Genomic DNA, 24,845 nt, shown 5'->3' with positions numbered 1-24,845 from the left:
GGTTTCATCCTACACTATTTTAGATTGCTTGTAGTTGTGGCATGTTTTTTAATCCCTAAAACAGCCTTCAATCTCCTGATGGGCCCTCCAACCCATCATCTTACACTCTTTGACAAGTACTTTGACAAGTTAACTCTCTCAAGAGCAGAGAGCTAACTCAGACTACTAATCAGTATGTTCAACACCAAGAGTTTAAGACCTACTTGTTCTTCCTCAGAAACAGTATTTAAACTCACAGAAAAACCCTCCCAACAGGTTTTTCCATCCTTCCACCATAGTCTCAGCTACAGGAGACCTCCAATGCTTGCCATTCCATCCTTTCTCCTTGCCTCTCACATACCTCAAAAAACCACAATGAAACTCAGGTCCAGCCCACCAGACACAGTATTTCTCCACAATGAGCAAGGAGCAGTTTAGTTAATCAAAAAACACCTCTATTCCCAAATTCTTATTAAGTAAACACATTCTGTGATCATCACCATTCATGGCTGGTTCTGTTCAAACATTGCTTACTGACTCCAAGAAAGAACTGCTTGTTAACGTTTTAGCAAGGGATTAGTTGTTTGTAGCTGTGGGTGAAAAACATGTTCCAGCAATGAGGCACAGAAGGGCCCAGACTTGTTGATAGGAGGAGGATTCTGCAGACATTGGACTGTGTAGGTGAATGCTGGGTGGGGGAAAGGAGCAGGATCTGAACAGAGTCCACCGATGGGCTGTGGTATAACGGAGGAGGGAAGAGAGACACAGATTATTCACAGAGTTGTTCTGCCAACCACTCCTTTACACATCACCTTAGATAAACCCTGGCTAACAGCAGAGTCTATCAGAGCTGCTCCAGCAGCATCTACCATGCTGCAGCACAAAGAAACTGGGGAAGAGCGGGGCCTAAGGTGGAAGGCAGTGTGAGGGAACTGATAGAGAGAAGCTGAGAAGCAGATGATGAGAGACTTATCAAAATACTACTAAAAAACAGAGGTTTTGAACTAACCATATTATTATTCTATGAAACTATTGCAAAACATTCCTAATTCTTCCAGTCACAGGTACCTTTGTCAATAACAAATTAAAAAGCAAACCATACCTGAGTCAGAACATCCAGCTGTCCCATAATATGCTCCAGGGTATTTGCAAGACTGGTCTCCTCCTCTTGCTGCTCATGGGTCCTAACAGAATCCTGAGTTTTTGTTTTCTTATGATGAATGCCACCATCCATTTCTGACTGCTAGAAAAATAAACAGACATAATCTGCTATTGCAATGCAAATAACTGCACAGGGATTGCTGTTCCATGGAGGGCAAACAGTAAAGGACAGTTTATGCTGGGACAGTCTATGCTATTAAAAACAGGCAAAGGAGGAAAGGAATTGTTCTTGCCACAGCTGGAAAAGGAAAAGCTTCTGCTGACTTGTCTTTCTGCTCCAGGTGGAGGGTGGTTTTGTTGTTTTCTGGGGGGGTTTTGCGTGTGCTTTTGTTTGTTTTTAAATTACCACCAGGAAAGGCAAACCTTAGATAAAAATCTTGAAGCAATCCTGCAAGGATCAAGTTTTCTATGTGCAAAGAACTTGGGTGTGCTCTTGTGGCACACAGGCACAGACTACAGGTAAGTGAAGACTTACTGGAGCTGTTTGGGAAGCGCTACATCCCAATGACAGGAATTAAGTAAGCTACCCCAAAGGAGTCTGATTATTTCACTCCAACAGTGAAGTTAAAGCCTCTCTCCACTTTTGGTAGTTGAAAGAAGGCAAAGACATTGTACCATAGTTAAGTTCAGCAGAAGCAAGATGTCCCAATATGCACTGGAACTGTTTTGATTAAGTAATTTCAATTTTGTTTATCTTGAACTGGTTTTCCTCCTCAACAAGATTAAGAACAAGTTTACTTTGAAGTTTCAACTGTTTCAGTTATGCAAGCTTGAATATTTCATTCAGAATAAATTAAGTTTAAAACACAAATAGATCTCTACTAAAGAACCTATTCTTCTTTCCTTTTCTTTCAAAATGGTATTTTTCTTGTAGAACAAACACTATTTGCATTGTTTATCTGCAATATTGCCAGAAGAAGTAGTACAAAGAAGTTTAACTAAAGGAGGTAGCCAGCTGGTTAAGCAACTGCAGACTTCAGTTCCTCAATTTACACTAATGGAAAAATTGGAATTGAAAGCCAAGATCACAGCTCTCAAAACACTTCTCCATAGCCCAATGCCTGGTGCAGCTCCATCCCATGCACTTACTGCTCACACAAAGTTTACAAATCAACAAAGCAAGGAATTCTGACAGATTGAAAAACAGCCTCCAAAAGCTCTTACACATGTACTTCTTCAAAATAGAAATGAAGATTTGCTCCTGTCTCTTCTCTCCTATGCAACAGCAGGAATGCATTTCTCACCAGCACAGTACTGATTTACCTGCTCCTTTCTGTATTTGATGCCAGATGTGTGCAGATGTGCAAATAAACTGCAACAAGACCAGCTCACATAACTTCAACTATTCAGTACATCATGAAGATATATAAATGCATACAAAAAATTACCTATTTAACAAATATACATAAAAACCCTTGTGCTGTGATTGAGGCCACATAAAGGCTCCCGAGGCTGAGATCCAGCTCAACGACACAGGCAAAATATGCAATAAGTAGTACAAGGAGCAGAAATGTGAGTACCTAGGGAAGGTGGAGACTGGAGGGGGTGAGCAAGAGAAGAAGAAATAAGAGGCTGCAGCAGTAGCAGCTTTGACAGGACAATGCCTTGCTGCTGGCCACCAACTGCTAGTAGGAGCTGAGCATTCTTCCAGACCCTGCCCACCAAACCATCCTCCTACAGCTAAGCCCCACATGGCCAGTTTAGCAGAAGGAGCAGGAAAGAAAGGGAAGGTTTAAGTGACAGCTGCTCCACAGGGATCACCGTGCTCCACCACAGGCCAGGGTGCAGCTGGGTATCGGGTGGTACCAGCCACATCAGCCTCTGCTAATTTCCTTCCTCCCACCTGCTTGAATAATTTGGATTGTCTACAGGCCCCTGGCCAACACAGCCCACACTCCAGGTCACACAGCATGGGAGCCACACTCCAGCTACTCCTGTGCTGCAGGAAGCCAAAGAGCCACACATTGCTCACTGATGCATTGATTTAATCAACTAAAATATGTTCTTGCAGAGATGAGATCAATCCAGTCTTAAAAACCTGCTATTTGCTGCTTAAATTTAAAAGTGAAAACAAACAAAAACCACAAACCACTGCTTTTCAATAGGTAACTAGCATAAAAAAAACATTTTCTTTCTATTTTAAGGCTGACTAGCTTATGCTGATGATCTAACTTCAGGCCAGTCAATCATGGCACAGCAGAAATTTTAGTGAGCTAACGCTGCATACAACCTGCACTTAAAAACCCCAAATGATGATGAGCTATCCTCTTCAAAACCCATTAGAACAAGCTGACTCACAGAGCAGAAAAATGACTGTAGCAACAGATTTTCTCCATCTATCTTTATAGCATATGTCAGACAGCTTTTCATAATAAGCTTTGGGGTTGAACTCTGAGTCTATATTCTCTTTGTTACAGTTCACAAAGTGTAAGAGTCTGGCAAAGGCAATACTGCAGAGATGTTCCCACACTGATGCTTTAGGGGTCAGGTGGTCCCTCATCATGTCAAGCTGAAGCCAGAGCTGTCAGATGCCATATTCTGCCGCTCACCTCACAAGCTACCTACCACTCCCACGAAAAGCCACCTCCAGAACGGCCATGGGGGCTCCTGAAGGCAACAGCCCCAAGAACAGAAATATATCTACATTTAAAAACAGAAACATGACAACACGGCACACTGTCCCATTTCAAACACCACAGCTGCTCGAAAGGCTCCTTACTGCCCATCGAGAAATCCCACAGCTACAGCCTTCAGCAAGGAGGTTCTGAGTTAGTGCCTGTGGCTAAACCAGGGACACAGCCAGCCAGCAAATAACCACTGAGTCACAGCAGTCCCTTCCAAAAAGGAGGCTTCCAGCTGACCAAGGCTTTTGACCATTCGGTTCCAGGAAGTATGCACCTCGCTGAGGAAGAACCAAATTGCCTCCAGACTGAAACATTTTCAAATTTTGTAAAAGCAGACTAAATCAGCTGCTGTTCCCGAGAATGAACAAGAAAACCCTTAGAAACACACAGCCTTAGAGAGACTCCAGGAGCCCTTCTAAAGACAATTTATATAATCTGAGCCAGCCATCAGGTATTTAGATTCTAAAAGATTTAGAAAAACATTGCAAAAATACAAAATTGTGTCAGTCTCAGTAGCAATGACTATCATGATTACAGGCAGTGACACCTGTGCTCTCATCTGACTCACCTGTGGGTGAAGTGCCAGCTGAATCCTGGGGGCAGGCACCAGAAACAATGGCACTGCTGCAGAGGTTTAATTCATTTCAGTCAGAGTTCAAGTGTACAATTTATTTGGCACAACCAAACAAACGTCTCTGCCATTAAATATCTTATTACAACATCTGCATATTACACCCGGGGAGTAGAGCAAGGAGCAGCTGAACATTAAAGGAAGAAGAGATGAGCAGTTTCAGAATACAATACAGATCTCAGTGACAAAGGGAAAACAGAAGTGATTTATTTATAGCAACCACTTAAAGACAGCACAAGGCAACTACTTGGGGGAAGGGGAAAATTAATCAGCCTTCATTCCAGAGGTCTCTTACTGAGCCTCTTATGAAAATTGCTCTGGCTAAACAGCATCCTGGCCAGCAATTACAGAGCTGATCAGGGGGTGGGGGGCAGGTACGAACTAAACAACACATGTGCATCTGTAGCAAACTGCAGGACACAACCAAAAAATGCCATTTTGCTTCTAAAATGGTGATCCTCAGAAGACATATTGATACAATAACCACCCCCCTCAGTTTTACACCTACTAATAAAATGTAGCATTTTTATAATTCAGTCCAAAGGAAATATTTCTTCTTCCTTTTCCTCACCTCTCTCCACTGGATGGGAAGAATTGAGTGGTGTGAAGGGGGTAGGTTCAGCTCTACCTTTAGGTCCCTTTCAATTAATTAACAGAGTGTATTTACTGTTTTGAGGGCTTTGTGTTTTGGTGGGGTTTTTTTAACACAGTACGATGTTGCCAAGAATTAATTTTCAAGTATCTAGAAAGACAGCACACCCCTTAAACATACATCCAACGTGTTCAATTCAACACAGACCTTCAATGTATTAAAATTCCCTAGTGCAATCAAACTCATATCTTAGCTGAAAAAATTCCCCTAGAAACAGAGCAGCAGAAAACCCTCAAAGGTGGCGTATGCCGTTCATCTGAACCCCAATTTTACTAATACAAAGAGAAATACCTTTAAAAGTCTATTTTGAGGCGTCATTTTCACTACAGGTAAAATACTTTAAATGTGTTCCCAAAGAGCAACAGTGACATCCAGTGGAAGCACATCAGCTTCAAGGTAAGCTCCACAGGAAGGTCAGATGGAGTACACCGTGCTAGACAGAAGAGCTCATGAAAAGCTGTCCCTCAGTCCTCCCTGCTGCATGCAAAGTACCATTGACTGAGCACAGACACATTTCTCTGGCCTGGAAAGGCATCCCCTCTTCAAGGCAGCACTGAAATTTCTGGAGCAATCACATTCTTCAAGATTTGCGTTACTCCCTATCTATTGTCCAGACCAGCATAGGGTAGCAACTCAATTTAGGACACAAGCTAAATTAGCTTTGTGAAACAATTTATATGGCCATTCATCTATGCTCAACTCTTATGTCGAAATTCAAGTAGCAATAATGCAGGGAATTTGGGAGGGAGAGAGAGAAAAGAGAGGGCAGGTGAAAAGAACAGTACCTACTTTTATTTTTGCTTCAGACAAACGGTACCTTGGGTTTGATGCAATTATTTACGCAGAATCCTCCTCGCTACTGCTGTTACTAAAAAAACCACTAAAATTTGGCACCTCTACTGTAACAGCCATGTTTCACCATAGGCCAATAAATATTAAGCTCCTGATAAACTCAGGAAGAAATAAGAGTTAATAGGGACATCTCAAAGCCATTTAAATCCCAAGGCACTCTTCTGCCAAAGCCTAAGTGAAGCACTGGCAGGAGGAGGCGGATGAAGGAGGCTCGTGGATTTTAAGTGAAACAGCATCAGAGCATCCAGCTCTGCTGACCAGAATGCCCGGAAGGACAGAAACAGGGGAAGAGCTAGTGGCCAGCTAAGGGACTCAAAAATGTACAAAACAGCCTGTCCATACGGAGAAGGCTGCACTTGGACTGAAATTTGGATTTGCTTGCAGAAATATCAGCATCCTATCTCTGCAAGTGCCCCTGTCTGGCAATCTCCAGCCAAGAGCAGCTCCGCATCAGAAGAGAAAAGCTGTTTCCTTCCCACGTTTCAGTGACCTTGCTCTGTGGTTCAGTGTCTATTGGTCCTATAGTCTGTAAGTGTCACTTTTTAATCAGGACAGACAGCAGTACCATCAGCTTCAAGGTAACATGAAGACAAATGGGAGCTTGGCACATATTGCATCTCCAAAAGTACAAATAATATTCATGTGAAGAGTGAAATGAGAAACAGTAATGCTAGACACTGAAAGCCCAGTGACAGATAAAACCTAATGCCTACCAACTGTTAAAAAAATAAAGCAAGCTTGTATTTCTTGAGAAGGAAAAGCTAAGGGTGGACTTCAATATTTTAGATTTATATTTCCTGCATTTTATCTCCCTTACCCAATTTTCCCCTCCCATCTGTCCTAGAGTTTCTTCAGGAAATAGGAAGAGGTCCTTCAGAATTCAGTATGGAATAATTAAGCTTTGTTGCACAGGTGATGCTCAACTGTCTAACACTGCTCCTGGAGAATAACAACAACAAAAATTTCAACAGAACAGTTTTTTGTGGAAACAAGCCACGATAGGACCAAAGCCCTAATGAAAACCACTTGTAAGAAATGTCACCAAGATTTGAACTGCTTCTTTCTGGTCCTGATTTTTGGAGAAAAATTCCCAAGAAAAGGCAGCCAAACATTGAAAAAAGTGTTTATTCTCAGCCTTGGGATGTCCAGCTACAGGGTCTTTTACACCAAAAGCACCAGCCTCCAAGGCAAGACACACAGTGATCTGCTGAAGTGGAAACAACAGCTTCCAGCTCATTCCCTTCATCAGAATAATTTGCCTTTTTCCACTGAATTAGGAATATATATACACAGTGTAACATACAAATCACGTGCATACCTATTTTGTTACTTACATACATTATACATGTATAAAAATGCATGCCATGTATATGTAAATGCAGACACAGACACACTACAACACATGCACTTGTTCTTCCTCCTTCTTGAAGTTTGAATTTTAGCAGTTTGAGACCTTAGAAACTTTCAAAGCTTAAGCTAACTTCATCCATCTCCGAGCTAGCACAGAACTGCAGCTTGAAAAAAAAACTTTAAAATCTTGCCTCCATCTCACTTCTTTGAATTATGACTCAAGCACTAAAGCAAGCCACATACAGCAGCAACCTAAGTGGGAGAATTTACATTAATTAGCCTGAGATGCTGAACTTAAAAGGCAATTTTTATTCTGACCAATAATGACTTGTCAGGACTTGCCTTATTGTTCCAGAGTCTAAGAACAAATCTATTCACTGTAAGATGACAGAAATTAAAAGCTGATCCTCTTATTTCTGGAAGAAATCTTGTCAAACCAGAGCACAAGGGAAAACAGTTGTAGCAGCACAGCTGCTCCATCCACTACCAGGCAAAGCTGTTGCAGATTGTTGCAGTCATTCAGGCCCCTTGGAAAGCCAAGCTGAGGGTGCTGCCTTTTCCTCTCTCCCACGTTCTTCACCAAGACACTCCTCGTGTCACTCCATGTCCTTGTCCAAAGATCCTCTCCAACTCTTCTTGTAGTCCCCCCACAGGTACCACACGGGGCTCTAAGGTCTCCCTGGAGTCTTCTCCAGGCTAAACAATCCCAACTCTCCCAGCCTGCCTCCACAGCAGAGGAGCCCTCTGATCATCCCCATGGCTCCTCTGGACCCACCACAACAGGTACACATTCTTCTCATGCTGGGGCCCAGAGCTGAAGGCAGCACTGCAGGTGAGGTCTCACCTGAGCAGGGCAGAGGGGCAGGACTAGCTCCCTCAGCCTGCTGCCCACGGGGCTTTGGATGCAGCCCAAGACACGTTTGGCTTTCTGGGCTGCAAGAGCACATTGCTGGGTCAAGTCAAGCTTCTTGTCAACCAACATCCTCAAGTCTTTCTCTTCAGGGCTGCTCTCAATCTCCTTTCCTCTGTTCCTGTTTAAGATCTGTTCCCTCACAAACCAATTACAAGGTCACATCTCCAAACAGGCTTAGATAAGTGGGTTTCCTTTAATAAAAGGAGAGGCAGCTATGGGCAACCATCTGCAACCACCCTGCTTGAGAAGGATGTAGGGAAGAGCTCCCGTGATCAATCACAGCAAGGCTCCTGCTCAACCCTACAAAGTTTCAGCTTGGACACACAAGTAGGATAGAGAACAGTGGAAACACCTCGAGTACTCATCACACTGCTGTTCTTTCAAGTAAACCATCTACCTACCTATTCCAGGAGGAAGGCAATTGTACACCACACTAAAGCTTCCTGGAGTGGGAATCCTCAGAAAAGTAAGGTGATAGCAGATGAGGAAAAATAATCATTTTGCAGACTCCATCTTTGCCACAGACTGAAGACTGGACTCCTGCTCTTGAACACAGGATCCCTCCCTTATAATGCTTAAAATTACATAAACAGAAGGGGGTGGAGAAGGTGCAAACAAAAATCCACATTCACATCCCAATGCAAAGAGCTGCAGCTCTATGCAATGAAACTGGTTCCCAGGAAGGAATTTCACAGGAAGTAAAAAAGAAAAGGTACAACAGGATTCATAAGCATTAACAAATGCCAAAATTAGATACAGTTACCAATTTGGAAGCCAAAAGGTCAAAAAAAGAGGCACATCTGGCCTATGAGTAATTCAGAAGGAATTTGTTTACACAAGGACAAGCTGACAGGATGAACTGCTGCAGTCAGCACGAGACCATGGGCTGAGCACTGGAGGCACCCGAGGTCACCAAACAAACCCAACCAGCGAAGGAGAGAGGTGGAGTCAGCTCTGGACATTCAGTCATGGACTTCAGACAACTTTACGATCAGATCACGTTCCCTGGAATTTGCCTCCAATCCCATCCAACAGGACCATCTGGGATAATTTACCATTGAAGAAATAAGCACAGTCCGAGGCCTGGAGAAAGGTCTAAACCCAGCAGCATCGAAAGAGCCTAAATGTCTGTCTAAGCTGAAAGACACATTTGAAGAGTCACAGGCTGCTTGTTTCTAAGTCCTTTCTGCTGAAATGCTGCTCTTACCAAGCTTTCCTTTGTGAAGGTCAGCTATGCCTGGAAATTTGCTATCTTCACAACTAAGTGCCATTTAACTCCATAAGAGCTAAGGATATTTAAGACTTTTCTGCTCCTGAATTTCAGAAGAGCAGAAAGGCTTTTTGGCAAGAGAATGTCAGAGGACAGATCCCACTTCTGGCCACGTCTCCCAAACTGCCCTACCAAGGGATTACCTCTTTCTGAGTCTGTCTGAGGTACCTCAGCATGAGCAAGTTTTAAGTTATTTTTCATTAGAAAGTTATTTACAGACACTGCAGCTAAAATCTCCTCATAAGCCTCCTCCTTTGCAAAGAGCTACAACATGCCAGGAGGTTTATGTTTAAATCTGAGCAAAAAAAATCTATATATCAATGCATATTTCCTATTTTCCATATTTCATTAAAAAAAACTGTCTATCTACTTAGCTTATACTACAATGCTTTTATTTACCATTTCAGTGTTTAGATAAACAAGCTTAGATAAACACCCAAGCACTGTCTAACTGTCCATGTGACATCAACCATTCAGCATTTGCTGTGACACTTGACCATACACAGCCTTCCTGGAATTAGTAACAACAGCAGCAAATCTGTCCCATAATGAAACAAGTGCTCTTGCACCCTCATGTCAGCTGCAACCACAAATGCAAAGCCTTCCTTGTACCTGTAAAAAAACCAAAAAGTCCACCACCAAACCTCGAAAATAAAACACATTATCTGCCCTCTCTGGAAAAAAATAAATCATATGTTGAATGTTTTCATAACTTATCAGAACAGTGAACACATCCTCTGCTCTGATCCCACACAACTCTTCACCCAGAGTGAATGCTTACAGTTACTGACCCCAGACAAGTATAAAAGCTTGTATTTCTGAAATCACCGGCAAAATCCATTCTCTCATTCTGACTTTCCTTTAAGTCCTCACCATTCAATACTGTAGCACAAAGCATGAATTTACCCCTTAGATTCTAGATCAAAGCAAGCACACTCACAGGATCAAGGCACAGGACTGCAAGACTTCCTTTCTTCCCATCAGCTTCCCACCGCACACACCAGGAGTGCTTGCCCCGAACTTTGGGTTTCACGGTGATTATGCAACACTTTAAAGCAACAACTGTTAGCCTATAATTTAAGAGCAAGCATTTAATGCAGAGCTACTACTTCTGATCTAACATTTACAGTCTCACATCTATGCTAACAGAATTCACTTCTGACAGCTTCAGCTGTTTATCACGCTTTCACATCTCTGCTTTCACACCAGCCATGACTGCAGTTCTGCCCATGATGTCCTTCTCTTTCATTTGCATTAGTTGCACAGATCAGTTCTACTTCCAAAGCAAGCTGCATCTCCCAAGCCTCTATATTTACAGAAAACACAAGCAGGTGGGCAGAGCAACTTTGAAGTTTCTGTCCATTGTTACAAACATGTCCAAAAGCCTGATTCATCCTGAACTTAAACCAACTGCCTGAGAAACCAGAGTCTTCTAAAGGCTCCAGTCTCCCTCTGCCTAGGGAAGTGAAAATTGGTTTGGAGCAAGTTTGTTTTCAAGCTCACCAACCTTGACAATATTTCATGACTCTTATCCCACAGCTTATTTAGGATTGTTTATCCTTCCTATTCAACAAACTAGTTTTGATGTCTGTATTCAGTTATTCTTTCTTGCATGTTAGTCAGCCTCTCTCCATGAGAAACCAGATACTGCACTGAGTGGTTTTACACAGCCACATTTTCATTAATATCTGTGCCTTCACAATGCTTAACAAAAAAATTATACAGCTACACAACAGTAAAAGCTCTCCTTGGAAAAATATTCTCATGGACTTAAGGGTGAAAACAGATTCAAGATGTGTCAAGAATAGCGTTCATGTATTTTAGGGGTACCAGAACTAAATAACAACCCATATGCGTATTTTAAATGTAATTACATCCTGAAATGTCTGCAAAATCTCAGGATTATTCAACAGGCAGAATCCTGGCACACTAACACAGCAGTAGAGAAAGAAGGAGTAGGTTCACTTTTCATTGAAGGAAAAGGTGACCTTGGCATGAAATCAAGATCTGCAGGTGGCAGCTTCAAGTCTGAATTTGACAGAAAATAACTATCTCACCTACCCAAAAGCCACCAAAATAAGCAATTCACTATTAAAAATGCCAGCATTTGGCACAAAACAAGAAAGAAATTAAAATACAGTGAAGTTTAAGTCTTGCAGTTAGTTGTGGGAATGGTGGTACTCTTAAAGAGCCCAGCACAATCTATTTCTAAAAGATACAAGACATGACAGTCACTTAAAAGAGGAGACTGACACTGAGTGTATAAGTTACTATGGAGCCTAGATCTTCATGCTCAGGTTATACTTAAAATAGAGAATGAAGCCATTTTCAGATATCAGTTTCTTTTTAGCAGCAAAGAACATTTCAGATCAATTCTAAATTTAATCTTAACCTAGGGTATTCAAATGTCTCAGAAGACATTATTTATTCTTCCCCTCCTAACTTTAGCAATTTTAACTGCCTTAATCTGAGGATATAGTACTAGCTATATTTTGATATTTTGCACCACCCATGCTGCATGCCCAAGCCAAAGCTTGCATTGGGACTGCAGTTTAAGAAAACTCCTTTGAAGTAATTTAGGACCCCAAATCAAAGTATCTTTCTGCTACATGACTGAGCGTGGATTCAGTTCTGCCTCTGCAAATACACAGCACCTGGGATAAACCAACACATTACACCTCAGAATAGAGAGTGCCTTGTTTCCTACAGGCTCAGAGCATCACTAGAGCAAACCCTGTCAGCCACCAGCACATGACACAGATTTGCCTGTCAGTGGCACACAAACAGCTGGTCCCAGCAGCATCTTCTGGATGTTTGGCCAGGTAAACCCTCTTCCACAGGGGAACACTTGTGTTGGAGGGACAGATGTTCAAGGTGGTTAGGCATTGTTCAAGGGATTTGCTCAGCAGCTCCCTTCAATGGACACGTTAAGAGGTTTTAAAATGAAAAACTAAGTTTTGGAAGAGCTCAGGCATTTACTTCCTTTCTTTAAAAGACTACTGGATAAGATGCTCTGGCAGTAACAGCAGCACAAGAGGGTAAATTTACCATCATTTCCCATTAGCTGATACCTTATCTACATTTTTTAAGCCATTAAGCATGTTACAAACCAAAAGTGTTATTTTTCTCCCAGAAAGGATGTATCTATGCTGTATTTCAGCCCAGTATTACACTATGCCATATTTTAAATTAAAGCAGAGTTCAAAGCTAGACCAGTTCAATAGGCTAATAAACAAAGAGGTCATTGGACTGATAGTTTCATAGCCTGCATAACTTTAGAGTTAGAACAGGAGGGGAGGAAAAGGAAGAAGTCAGATTTAGCCAAAACAAGCCAAGGACCAATAAACACTTTCACCTCCTTCCTTATGTGACTGCTTCCTCCCATGTTCTCCCACTAACCTACATTAACCAACCTCAGGTTTTGTTTGCTTTCTTTACACAGCACTCCACATAGTAGGGCATCAGGCTTAGAGCTGCAAACTAGAATCTTGTTCATCCCAAAATACTGTGGCTATTCCAGTACCTCCAGCAATCGACTGAAGCCATATTAAATAAAAACACCGTTGTGCTTGAGAGGTAACTTTAGTACCCCATTAAAGATCTAAATTGATATGGTCAAAGACATTGCCACAGAGCAACAGACATTGCCTAAAGTTTGCCCTTCAGCTGGGGCAATGCCACTTATGCACAGACCCCTGGTTCACAGAAAGCCTTTCAGTTTACAGCTCATGCTGAACAAGATTAACCAAAAACCAGCCATGGGGATAACATACAGCAGAATCCTACAAGTATACCCAAATGTATCAAAAATATCCCAAGACTGACAAGACAAAATAAAGACCTTTAAATGAATCACCACCATGTACAAAAATTACAGCTTTTACGGGCAGCAGTTTTCAAGGGTCACTTTTGTAACAGCCAGCATCTGACGGGCTGATCTAAGTTCCACTCAGATCAGTGCATCACTGAATTGCTCAGCTGCTGGATTTATCCTCAGGTACAGTCAGAAGTCAGAGGTCTCAACACATGATTCAGGGAACAGATATGAACTAAGTCTCCAGGTATTCAGGAAAGAAGCTCCAGTACAGTATGTCACCTATTTGTCATGTGTGACACCTACGCACAGCAATTTTTTTTGTCTTTGCTGACTGTCAGTGAAAAGATATCGTGAATTCTATTTTCAGGACTGACACCAGCCTGAAGGATTCATGTCAGCTAGCAAAGCCAACTTCAGTTGTTGCTTACATCTGCTTTTTTTGGTGAACTATCATTCATGTCATTACGAACCACACATTCCTAAACAGTGGCTGTTACTAAAAAACACATCTATACATGCACTAAGTTTATCTTCCTTTTAAGATCATTGCATATAATTGCCCTATAAGCCCAGTTAAACAAAAACAAACAGTACAAGCTTACTTAAAAAACAGGTGTCTTGCAGCTCAATTAAACAGCACAGAAAGATGATTCCACAGTTCAACCACCTGAGTCACACACTCCAAGGCTGCACCAAGTGTACTGGAAAGGAACTCTCCACAATTACTGGTTGCTGACCTACCCCAGTGCCATGGGTCCCATCCACACTGCTGCTGTATTTCTGGGGTTTCACTACATCACCATAATCAGCATCAAAGTTGGTCTTCCACACCATCACCTGAAGAAGAAAGTTAACTCCATTAAAATTTCCCATCTCAGTTTGCTTGTAGGTAATTTTTTCAACCCTTCAGAGAAGAATCAGCAAATCCACAAGAAGTTTCCCAAGAAGAGCTTGGCCATTGATTAAATTAAGGATGTTGTTTGTAAATATGCTACTAAATACAGACAGTTTAACTGAGTTCTCAATGGATAAGTGACCTCTTTCAGCATTCTTTGGGTCAAGAACATCATTAAACTAAAAGGATCAAGAGAACTTCAAAGCAACATGAAGAATACACCATCAAAACCACAAATATTTTAAAATACCGAGCTCAGTTTAATGACAGTTATCAGCCACATCCCAACCAACCAGTCACTCATTTATCATGAGACTCAGAGGAAAAGGAGAGTTAGTACTAGGACCAGCATTAGAGTTCTTAAGCTAGTTTGTCAGCTGGACACCAATCCCACTTACAGGCCTCTGCTTTCCATAACACAGTACCAATTTCAGAAAAGAGGCCTCTAACACCTAAATCACTTCAACATAGCAAGAGGAAATCCATGCAGTAAACCCCTCAGCAGTGACTTTGTAAGTCTAAAAGAGTTAAAGAGCAATCAATCAACAATTTCAGAAGTCTGAAAGACACCCAAGAATCCAGGCAGCTCATTTGGTTATCAGAAGGAGCATTTATTCTTCATTTATGAATTTGCATCACTGCTTTGCATGAAATAAAAGCATTATTCTTTCATTGTTGCATGGTTAACCAACAAGGCATTCCACTGTGCAAGAGGGGAAAAAAAGTGACGTTCTTAATGAACAGACAAATCTGTCTCTTCACAAAGAGAAGAGACAGATGTTAAAGATGGGCACTGCCACCTGGTCCAACCTGGGGATTAGGAGCAATGCAACACAGCTCTTTGAAGACTGATGATCCTTACTCAGACCACTACTTTGGGTTGAAGCCTGTCTGTGTTCTCAGCAGGGCAACTCACTGTGCTAAAACCAGGACATATTTGCAGCACAGGCTGGGCCTGTTTGCACTTTGGCAATTGAGTATGGGTTTCTTGGGCTATATGTCTTATATTACCAGAAAAAAAAATTGGGGTTGACCTCCAGATTTTTGTTCATAAAACAGCAAGTTGCTTCAGCATGGTCCAGACATACTGGATAAAGGTTACACTTTCACTTTCCCCATTGTTCAACAGAGAATAAAAAGCAGCAGCTTTTAAGGAAATGTGAATCTGGATTATAACTCAGAAATTAATCAGGTACCTGTTCATCAGAACCTCCAGAGGCAAATAAGTCTCCATCTCTTGAAAATGCTACACAGGTAGCTGGTCCCTGCAAACACATTTAAAAGACAGGTTTAAAAAAAAAAGATAAAAGAAAAAGAATTGTTACAATGTTCCATTCATTACAGCTTTACAAGGTATTTATCATTTGACATGAGCAATCTAAAGGCAAAATTTGAAAAGCTCTTACCTGTCAGGTAAATGGGCCATAATTAAGATGCTCAGCTTGCTGGCACTTACCACTTCCCACACTTCTGACCCCAGTTTAAGACACCCACTTTTCAATATCCATGGCAGAGACAGGAAAAACCAATTTTTACAGCACCAGGCTTTTTCTTGTTCCCCTCAAACATTCCCTCTTCACTTTAGAATTAGCAATTTCTAAACCTCCTGTTCATTTATTAGAAGTGTTGAAACTATGAGGTTTTTGTACAGTAGGCTGGCTTAAACTGCTTTTCTCTTAGTAGTCTGATAGGAGAGACGCCAGAGTTAATGCAGCCAGGATCACCTCTGCACAGCACTTGCATTTTGAAGAAGCCTCATGCTTAAAACACTCAGTTTTGAGAGACTTCAAATGCTTCTGAGTGCTACAGCACACCTTCCACACCACACACCTATTTCAATGTGTTTTCCACCTTCCAGCAAGCACACAGGAGGATGCACATAGCAGGCTGAGGCAGGAGCTCTGAGCTGCAGTTAAACAGAGCTGAGGAATGCTACGTGTGTTCGAGCCCAGGCACAACAGACAAACTGTTCTGCTCAGAGTAAACAGCTGGGGACCCAGATCCTGGAGTTTTATGTCAGCTGCTGAACACATTCCTCTGCAGACTGTTCAGCAGCAAGGGCAGAGGGCAGAATGAGAACTTCCAGAGGCTGCCTATGGAGCTGACTGGCTGGGGAGGGTTTGAGGAAACACCAAAAACAAACACTGAAAACAACCAGAAAAGCCACAACAACCACCTGAAACCACCACATGACCATCCACCTCCTGACAGAAGCAGTTACCCCCTTTCAAGTAAGATCATGTATCTCAGAAGGCAATTAAGAAGCTTCTTCTTCCTTCAGTGTTGGAAGGAGACACAATTCTGAGTCCACACCTTTCCAGTGGACATTGCATGAAAACCTCACACCCTCTTTGCCTTCTTTGTAGAAGTGAACTCAACATAATAAATCCTGAAGATAGACAAATACCCAAAGACTGCATGTGAGATAAGCACCCAGCTCTCACTGCAACTTGTGCCCCACAGTCCTGTGGGCATCCAATCGTGCTGGCACAATGTTATGGCAGCTAAACCAGAGCCTTGCTGGGCTCAATCCCAGTGTGAACAGTTATAGCTTCCTTAAGACACATAAAGGTGTTTCCATATTATCATTTCACATGCAGTGATTTCGAAATGTTTTGAGGCCTCCCCTAGCAACACCTCACTAGAGAGGACTTGCCAGGAAAGCTCCAGTAGCAGCAACTCCAAAGCGCAGGCGCAGTGCTCGGTGTGACTAAGCTCACTCACCTGACACAGCAATAACTAGGGTAGATATTTCAGACCAAAGACACTGCCATCAATCAGCTGAGACAAACTGTGCCTCTGCCTTTATTCCCACCCACCCACCCCAGTGTTCAGCTCTCTAAACACGTGTCAGGAATGGAGGCTCTAAAAAAAAAAATGCAAAAACAAAAGACAAGCAGTAAGAAAGGGCAGAAACAACTCGACAGCTAGAAAACTGCAGTGGTGAATATTGCTCCAAGATCACAGAAGTTGAGCATACAGAAGCTGCTCTTGGACTATAATAAACCAGTCAGAGTTAGCAGGGCAGAAAAAAATTTAAGACAAAGTGTTCAGGAACAAGCACAAGCAAGGAACACTGGAAAGGAGCAGTGTTTCCTAAAAATATTTTTATCAGTCTAAATATTTCAGTGTATTTAGACAAAATCTAGTACAACACAAATCACATCAAAACAGGCAATGAACTGACTCCAAAGTCATGGCATTCTGAAGGGAAAAAAAGTTCAACAGAACATATTCTTCCCAAAATAGAAAATTATATCAAAGACTGAATGTGCCTTTATAAATTGAAAGAAAAGGAACAAACAAGTCTACAGACGCAACATCCTCTACAGATTTGTTGACATAAGTGAAAAAGTACTCCCGCTACATGCACTCCCAGAACTCTTCCAAGATACAACAGGTTTGCTATAGCAACAGTTTGCCAAATGGCCTTGCAATTTAATATTGACACACCAAACAAAAATAAAAAGCTACACTTGCCAGTTATTAGACACAGCTTAACTTCCATTTGTCTCAGGAAAGCACAGCAGAAATCCAACAGATTTCTGATGAAGATCTGGGAAACAGACATGAGATTGGAGAACAGAGAATTCAAACCTTTTTTCCTCCCTTTTTTAAGGGAGAAAACTTACTGCTTGCATTAAAAGTATCAAAAAGTAGCAGTTGCATATTCTTCTACAGAAGCTGTAGAGAGAATTTTAAGCTTATTTCCCACATAACTAGAACTTGTGGGATGCAGCAACCTTCTTCTGCTGGATCTGTAGAAGTATCTTGCTTTCTGTAGCAGGATCAAATGGCCCTCTATTAGTATTTCCTGGAGGTTCAGAATTTCCAGTCTGAACCCCCATTGCCCAAGGTGCTCCACACAAGCTGCTAGCACCAATCCCCAAACTCCAGCAGCTTCTTGCCTCAGACTAGACAGCAAGCTGCAGGAAGAAGGAGCTAGGCAATGACATACACCAAGTCAGTGGTAAGGAACATTTCTATTTAATCCTCAGCAGGTCAACGTCAGGACTGTCAAGCTTTTTTGCATGTCCAGTAGAGTTTGAAATTATAACAGCAGCTTTAATGATACTGGAAGAGCTGCAGGAATTTTGAAGAAAGTACAGAAGAAAGCAACAAGTCACCCACTGAAATTGTTGAGTGAGAAAAACATGGTCACTAATTGACATTCAACCCATCTCTTCTAATGAAAGAGTACCAGGCAAGGTAGAGGCAAGTACCAGAGAGCCTTGAAAAGGACAAACAGCTCAAACGCTGGATGGAGCAAAGCAACCATAAAGAAAAAGGAAGCCATAGAGAAGGAATGATAACAGCAGCAAACCTCATTGTTTGCTGCAGCATTCCCAGTGAACACAACTCAGGCAAGGTCAGACATGCATGGCATGGCAGCTGAAACACCAGGTGACAGCCCATTTCCAGCTGCTTTCACAGGTGAGAAAGGTGAGGCCCAGCATGTTACAGAATTCATGGGCAGAGATAAAGATTACACCTTCTGCCTCTTTTCCCACTTCCTACAAAGGATGTTAGTGACTGCAAGGCCTTTACTGCCCTAGTATTTCCCAGGTTGATCAGCTTACATAAAACATTACGTTTGGCCTTCAAAATAGATGATGAGACTATTCTGAATGACTTGAATGCATTAATCACCAAGAGGGATGGGATCTGAAGCCAGGACACAGATTACACCACCAAGTGACTGGCAGGATGCTAATAGCATCAGTAACAACTGACACCAGGGTGACATAAGACAACAGGAATAGCATCCCTGAACACAAAGCTTTCAAGGGTAGAGCTAAAAATAGATGTCTCTGAAAGAAATACTTAAGAGAAAGGCTAAGAGTTCAGTCTGGAGAAATATGACTGGAGCCCAGAATCACCTGCGCACAGGCAGCAGATGAATGTGTACCATCCATAAATAATGAGTGGACAATCAAAGAGAAATCCTTCTTGAACACCCTTTTCTTCTCCCAGAGCTGCTGGGCACAGAAGGCACAACGCTTCAACAATAACAGGGCAAACACCAACAGGCAAGTCAAGAGAGGCCAGACTTTCGGGCTTCAGCTAGGAACAGAGCTAACATTTCAGCTTCAGCATAACAGAAGAAACAAGAGCCAGGTTGGAGAGGGTCAAGGAATAAACCAGAGAAGAGTAGTTTAATGATACACTGTCTGCACTATGAAAGGAGAGGCAGCATGGGAGGAAGCTGGAGAGAAGTGGGGTCAAGGATGCTAGTAGATTTTTACTTTTTTTGTTTCAGTCCTGCAAGAAACCAATGCATAGTAGAGAAAAGCCTGGTAAGAGAGCAAGGAAAATGCTAAGAGTTGGAATAAGGCATATCTAGAGGATGCAAATAGTTGCATTAAAGAAGAGTTTCCTCTTCCACTGCCACAAAAGGAGATGTAAAAGTGGGAGACAGCACATTCAGCCAAACTCTCCAGGAACAGACTAACTAGTGCAAAGAGAAACAAGGGGCCATGAGAGGAGACAAGGCCTGAAAAGCAAATCCAGCAGCAACTAGCACACTGGGATCCCAGCCCTGGCATCATCAGTTCTAGGCATAAAAGAACTAGGAAGAAACAGAGCAGTCACTGCCACTGTTGACAGTGCTTTCAGCTGCTTCATGCATGGGAGGAGAGGGAAAGTCACATGGGAAAGAAGGGAAGGGAAGCAAGGAGAAAAGCACAGGGAATAGAGGTGGCAATGACAACAAGATGGTTTCAGGTGGAACACCTGGCGAGAGGCCCCAAGGATTCTCAGTACACTGGGCTTTGAAAAATTCCTGAGCAAGCCTGTCATGTTTGCATCCTCCTTCACCAGGGAGTAAAGGCTACAACTAACATAGGGAAAACTTATACTGGCATCTTACAGCTGAATCTTCAGCAGCTCTAACTCCTGAAAATTTCAGTCCATAAAAACACAAGGCAAGGACGGAGAAGTTGTATTTCCTTTCAAGACTCAGAAATGCTAGCCTAAAGTCAATTGCTTGTTGTTTGCAACACACATTTCTTTCTTTTTTGTTTCACTTCTGTGTAGCCCGGAGATGTCCCCACACTCTTCAAAGAGGACAGGCCTGCACAGATGTTTAATGCCACCCAGGCAGAGCTGGCAGCTGACAGTAAAGTAGCACATTTGTTTCCCATGCACCTGCTCAGGAGACCTCACTCATTATTCAGTGAGCAAAGCAGGGAGCATCAGTGATGTTGCCCAGGTAGGTAGAACGCAGCTACTTCATAGTTCAAGTCAAGGTTGCTTGAAGAATTTTAACTTTGCATTTTCTGTCTTCCTATTTATGAACATAACCATGAGATGTTTTCTAAATATTTACTGAGAACTTCCATTCCACTGAGGAAGTCAGTCTGGAAATGCTCTAATTAAACCACTCCAAAGGGCAGACGAGTACCATGTGCATACCTGCTCTCCTCTAGCAACTCTCTAGGGGTGGCTTAGAGGCCTCAAAACATTCTGTTCTTCAACAATGATTCAGTACTAGAGGTGGATTTACATACCAAGCCAGCGTCTCATCTGTATGGAATTAGATAAGAGCACTTCACAGCTTGAAGCACTCCAGAACCAAAATATGCAGCACAATACAGAACGATATTTTGCAGCTGCAAGATGTCAGCTCCAAGCTGCAAACTTCTGTCTCCAATGATCCTTCTGCTACAAGGGGCCAGCTACATTTCAATTAAAGACAGCAATGTAAACTTGGCCAACCTCCCCATGTAAACTACAGCTAATCAGCTGCTAACAAATTTCTGGCACTCCAGCAGTTGCGTCAAAGTATGTCTAAAGGACTGTAGGGTTTTTTCCTTTAAGTGTCCACTTGCATGCAGCCTTCCCAGAACAATGTAACAGCAGCCAGCTGTCAAAGGAGGAACAAAGTGTCAACCAGAACGTTCAACCTCAAAAAGTCACAACTCGAGAACATCTTCAGAACAGGCTGTCCATCTGGTGACTAACCTGCAGCACTTGCATAAAAAGGCAAATCAATTTAATGACCAAAAAGTCCACACCGCTTTGTTTTTAGCCACTTGGGGATACTGGCACAAGTCACAGTAATAACAGAGGGGACAAAAAAAGTCCCTTATTATTAAGTAATGTGGATTTATCTATGAGCAGAAGTAGCTGGAGACGCAGCCAGTGCAGGAATCCACCCCTGGTGACAGCAGAGCCTGTAGCCACTGACAGTGGCTTACTGGGAACAAAGCACAAGTTGCCATATGCTTTTGGTGGAAAAGCAAGGTATCTGTTCAATCAGGCAGTAAAAGAAACAACCCACAACAAAACAGCACATGCCAGACAGGGAATGCCAAGCAGGACTGTGCCAGGACTGGTTCCACAGATATCTCAGTGCAATACCCTCAAAGGCAACCAGAAAGCTCTACCAGCCACTTCAATACTTGCACTTGTTTCCAAACTGAAGGAGCTGTAAATGCCACAACAGCAGCTACTATTCAGCTGTGCCAAAGGCAAAGGTTTTCCAATGCCAGTTAGATGCCCAGGAGAAAGAGGCAGACACTGTTTTACTGGTCTGAAGCAGCAGGGAGGAAGAACAGGGAGCTTTAATTCTACTTTTGAATAGGTGATCCACAAACTGTTCTTTTAAAGCCTCGAGCTAAGTACAGCATTAACCTAAAGGGACTTTCTATTGCTCATTCTGAAGATCTCCATCACCATAATCAGTTTTGGACTCTCATTCAATGCTAAACTCTTATTTATTTTTTTGTGCTACTGCAGTCAGTGAGACACAGCTAGCAGCTCAAATGGGAGAAAAATGGAAAGCAGGTTCATCCTCCTGCTGAACCATAACCAGGCACATCCCTTCCTGAGGGGAGGGGGGGAAGTGTAAAGATTTCCCGTTCTTCCAACACTTACCCTTTTCCAGGAAGCTTCTTCCCAAGAACTCACAGATTAACACAGATTAACACAACAGAGAGATATGAAAACAAGATTAAAGCAACAGAAGCTTTGCAGCCACTATCTGGTAGGAGTATCCACTTACTCTTCCAAGAACAGTTTTATACAGCCAAGGCTGACATGTTAGGATAACACATTAGGATAACCAACCATTCTTTTAACAGTTGAACTCTTTGGTCAATTTTAATCAAAGCTCTACTTCATGAAGGACTTAAGTATAAGGTTTTCCTAATTTTTACCATTAATATTACAAAAAAGAAAAAAGAAAATTTTATTAATGTACAGCAAAAGAGAAGTTACAGAATAAACTTGATCTTTTTAGACATCAAACGTGGCAGTCACTAAACAAAGCCACAAGAAGACAGAATTATCAGATTTACAGCTTACACAGATACCATTATTGCCCACAACAATCCCCATCATCTCCAAAAAGCTTCAGGCTGTGGTTTTCCCCAACAGTTTTTATGCTTTAAAACTCAGCCCCCACTTTAAAAGAGACACAAGTGGGTTAAGAATTTCTGTTCTCTTTGTATCTTTGGAAAGGGATCCCTTAAGGCAGTCCTGCTTTTTCACACTCCACTCCGCATGGACAATGAAATTAGTCTATTTATTTTCATTTAAGATTTAGAAAGAGCTCCAAGCATTCATAAAATTAACCTTACAAGTAACACATCCAGCAGCATAATACTAATAGGCCAATCAGTTAAACTTAACCAACCAGCACCATTTATCACCTTCAATTGTATGATTCAGTCCATTAACAAGATGTTCCCAAATCAAATCCCAAAATAGATATCCTCTATTTTACTGCTACTGTTCTTGAGTCTCCTGCCAGGTGAACAGCATTTATCTTCAGAACACCTGTGTCAGGGGGCCAAGTGTTATTTGCAGCTCTCTAGAGAGGGAAGGAGACAGAGCTGCACTAGAGGCTGACAGGGTCAGTCAGAGTCAAGGGTGCTGCTCTGAGTTCCTTCTGCCTCAGACTTGAATCCTCAATACTGGAGCTCACTTTTAATCTCGCTTTCTCTTTCTCTCCATTCCTGCCTTACCTCCTTCCCTTCAGAACAGTGATGATCTCAAAGATTACTAGCATTATAATCATGATTTTACACAAGGAAGCTTTCAAACCATTTCTGGTCATGAAGAATGAAAGCCTCAAGCATGCATTGGCTCAGTTTATTATGAGTCTCTACATTACTGTAAAAAAGCCTTTGCCTCACCTGGTGACCATGCAGAGTATAGAGAAATCTTCCTTCTAACAAGTCCAGAATCTTAAGAGTTGAATCACTGGAAGCAGTAATCAGATAGTTTCCAGAGGGATGAAAGGAAAGGCTGTTGACCACAGAGCTGTGCACTAAGGATGGAAAAAAAAAAGTATAATAGTCACCAAGACCAGTTTACATAAGCCCAAGGCAAAAGAATAAAATAAAGCACAAGCACATTGCAATTTTCTGTTATAAAATTTAACAGGAAAATTATCATGGGGGAAACATTCCACAAAAGCTCTTCAAAGCACTGGAGAACAATAACAGTAACTCAATTCTTGTAAAAATAGGCACTACTTTACTGAAAGGAAAAATGAAGCTTTGCCAATTATTCTGGGAGATTTAATGCTACAAAAGCTTCCAGTATAGCCCCAAAATGTACTGTATGTGCAAGTGAACTACAGGATTCTGTGAGACTGCTGGACATTGATGTACTTTACTACTGTGGAGCTGCTGGCCTCGCTCTTTAAGTCATTCTAGATTAAAATCTGCATCTCAGGACACAGAGAAGACTGAAATTACAATGGAAGACGCTCAGAGTTGACACTGCACAACTTCTTTTGGTTTACTATCTGACTCTAGCCAAGACTGGGGTTAAGAGAAACTAGGAAATAAGAGCAACTTGAAAATGGTCCAGTATAAGCATTATTTCCTCAGACATCCTATTTGTCTCGCCAAAAATTTAGAACAAACAGACAAACTATCAAGAGTGTGAACTTGCAATAAAGCCATTTTCCCTGCATGAAGATGAAGCCCAAGATTTATTCTGAAAAAAGCTAAAGAAAATGTTCTACGAAAAAAGTGAAACTTCACTGAAGTTCAGTGTAACATTAAACATTTAATATATGACTTTTTTCCCTCCCCAAACTTTTACAGAACAGGCTATTGAACATATTTATTTATGAGAACACGCAGTACTTCACATATGCCCAGCTTCCTGAGCGTATGTGACATTACAGAATATTAATATGCCTGAGGAGGGATGTAACCATCCAATTATTCTTAATTATACTACATGCCCTCCAAATGTTCTGGTATCTCAAATCTACTACTTCTGATACATCACACCCAGCTAAATTTATGTTCTGTTGAGAGTCTACTGTGCATTTTGAATCCACGCTGCATGTTAAGAAACCCCTTAAAATACCATTTTAAGTACATTAGAAGCAAATATTTTTTGCATCGTGGATTCAAAGCAGATAGCTGAAATAACCTTGCTCAACTGTAAAACAGAATGCCTCTACTTTTGAAATTCTCAGGAACACTAAATACCTCAGCTAAGTTCTGAAAACAACTCCTCTTGACCCAGCCTGTTACAAAACAGAAGAAAACCTGAACACAGGTAACTTCTACACAGCTATTCTTGTTGGTGAATACTGTCTCTTCACACAGCTAGATCCTCCTCTACCCCAACCCTGTATCATGCTGTGTATTAAAGGAGAAAAAGGTCTGTGTGGAGGTTTTTCTTATGAAAGAGTGATAAATATCTTTCTCCCTTGAAAATCTTATTCTGAGT

General features: G+C 41.8%; 1 protein-coding gene across 6 annotated transcripts in view; it reads right to left on the bottom strand.

The window, feature by feature from the left end:
- The window catches only part of POC1A (POC1 centriolar protein A), a 96,657-nt gene that overhangs the window by 35,575 nt on the left and 36,237 nt on the right, over nt 1–24,845 (bottom strand). For 4 of the 6 annotated variants that reach the window (XM_038149220.1, XM_038149219.1, XM_038149218.1 and 1 more), the window contains 4 exons: nt 23,285–23,418; nt 15,341–15,409; nt 13,991–14,086; nt 1,082–1,222 (listed from right to left, as the gene is read on the bottom strand). In XM_038149220.1, the coding sequence (XP_038005148.1) occupies nt 1,082–1,222; nt 13,991–14,086; nt 15,341–15,409; nt 23,285–23,418 (440 nt within the window). The remainder of the gene's footprint in view (nt 1–1,081; nt 1,223–13,990; nt 14,087–15,340; nt 15,410–23,284; nt 23,419–24,845) is intronic. The other 2 variants (XM_038149224.1, XM_038149221.1) reach the window with 1 other exon arrangement.

The sequence above is a fragment of the Motacilla alba genome, chromosome 12 (assembly GCF_015832195.1).
Source record: "Motacilla alba alba isolate MOTALB_02 chromosome 12, Motacilla_alba_V1.0_pri, whole genome shotgun sequence".
Lineage (NCBI taxonomy): Eukaryota > Metazoa > Chordata > Aves > Passeriformes > Motacillidae > Motacilla > Motacilla alba.
Note: the sequence above shows the minus strand (reverse complement) of the source record. Positions and strands in the feature narration are given on the sequence as shown.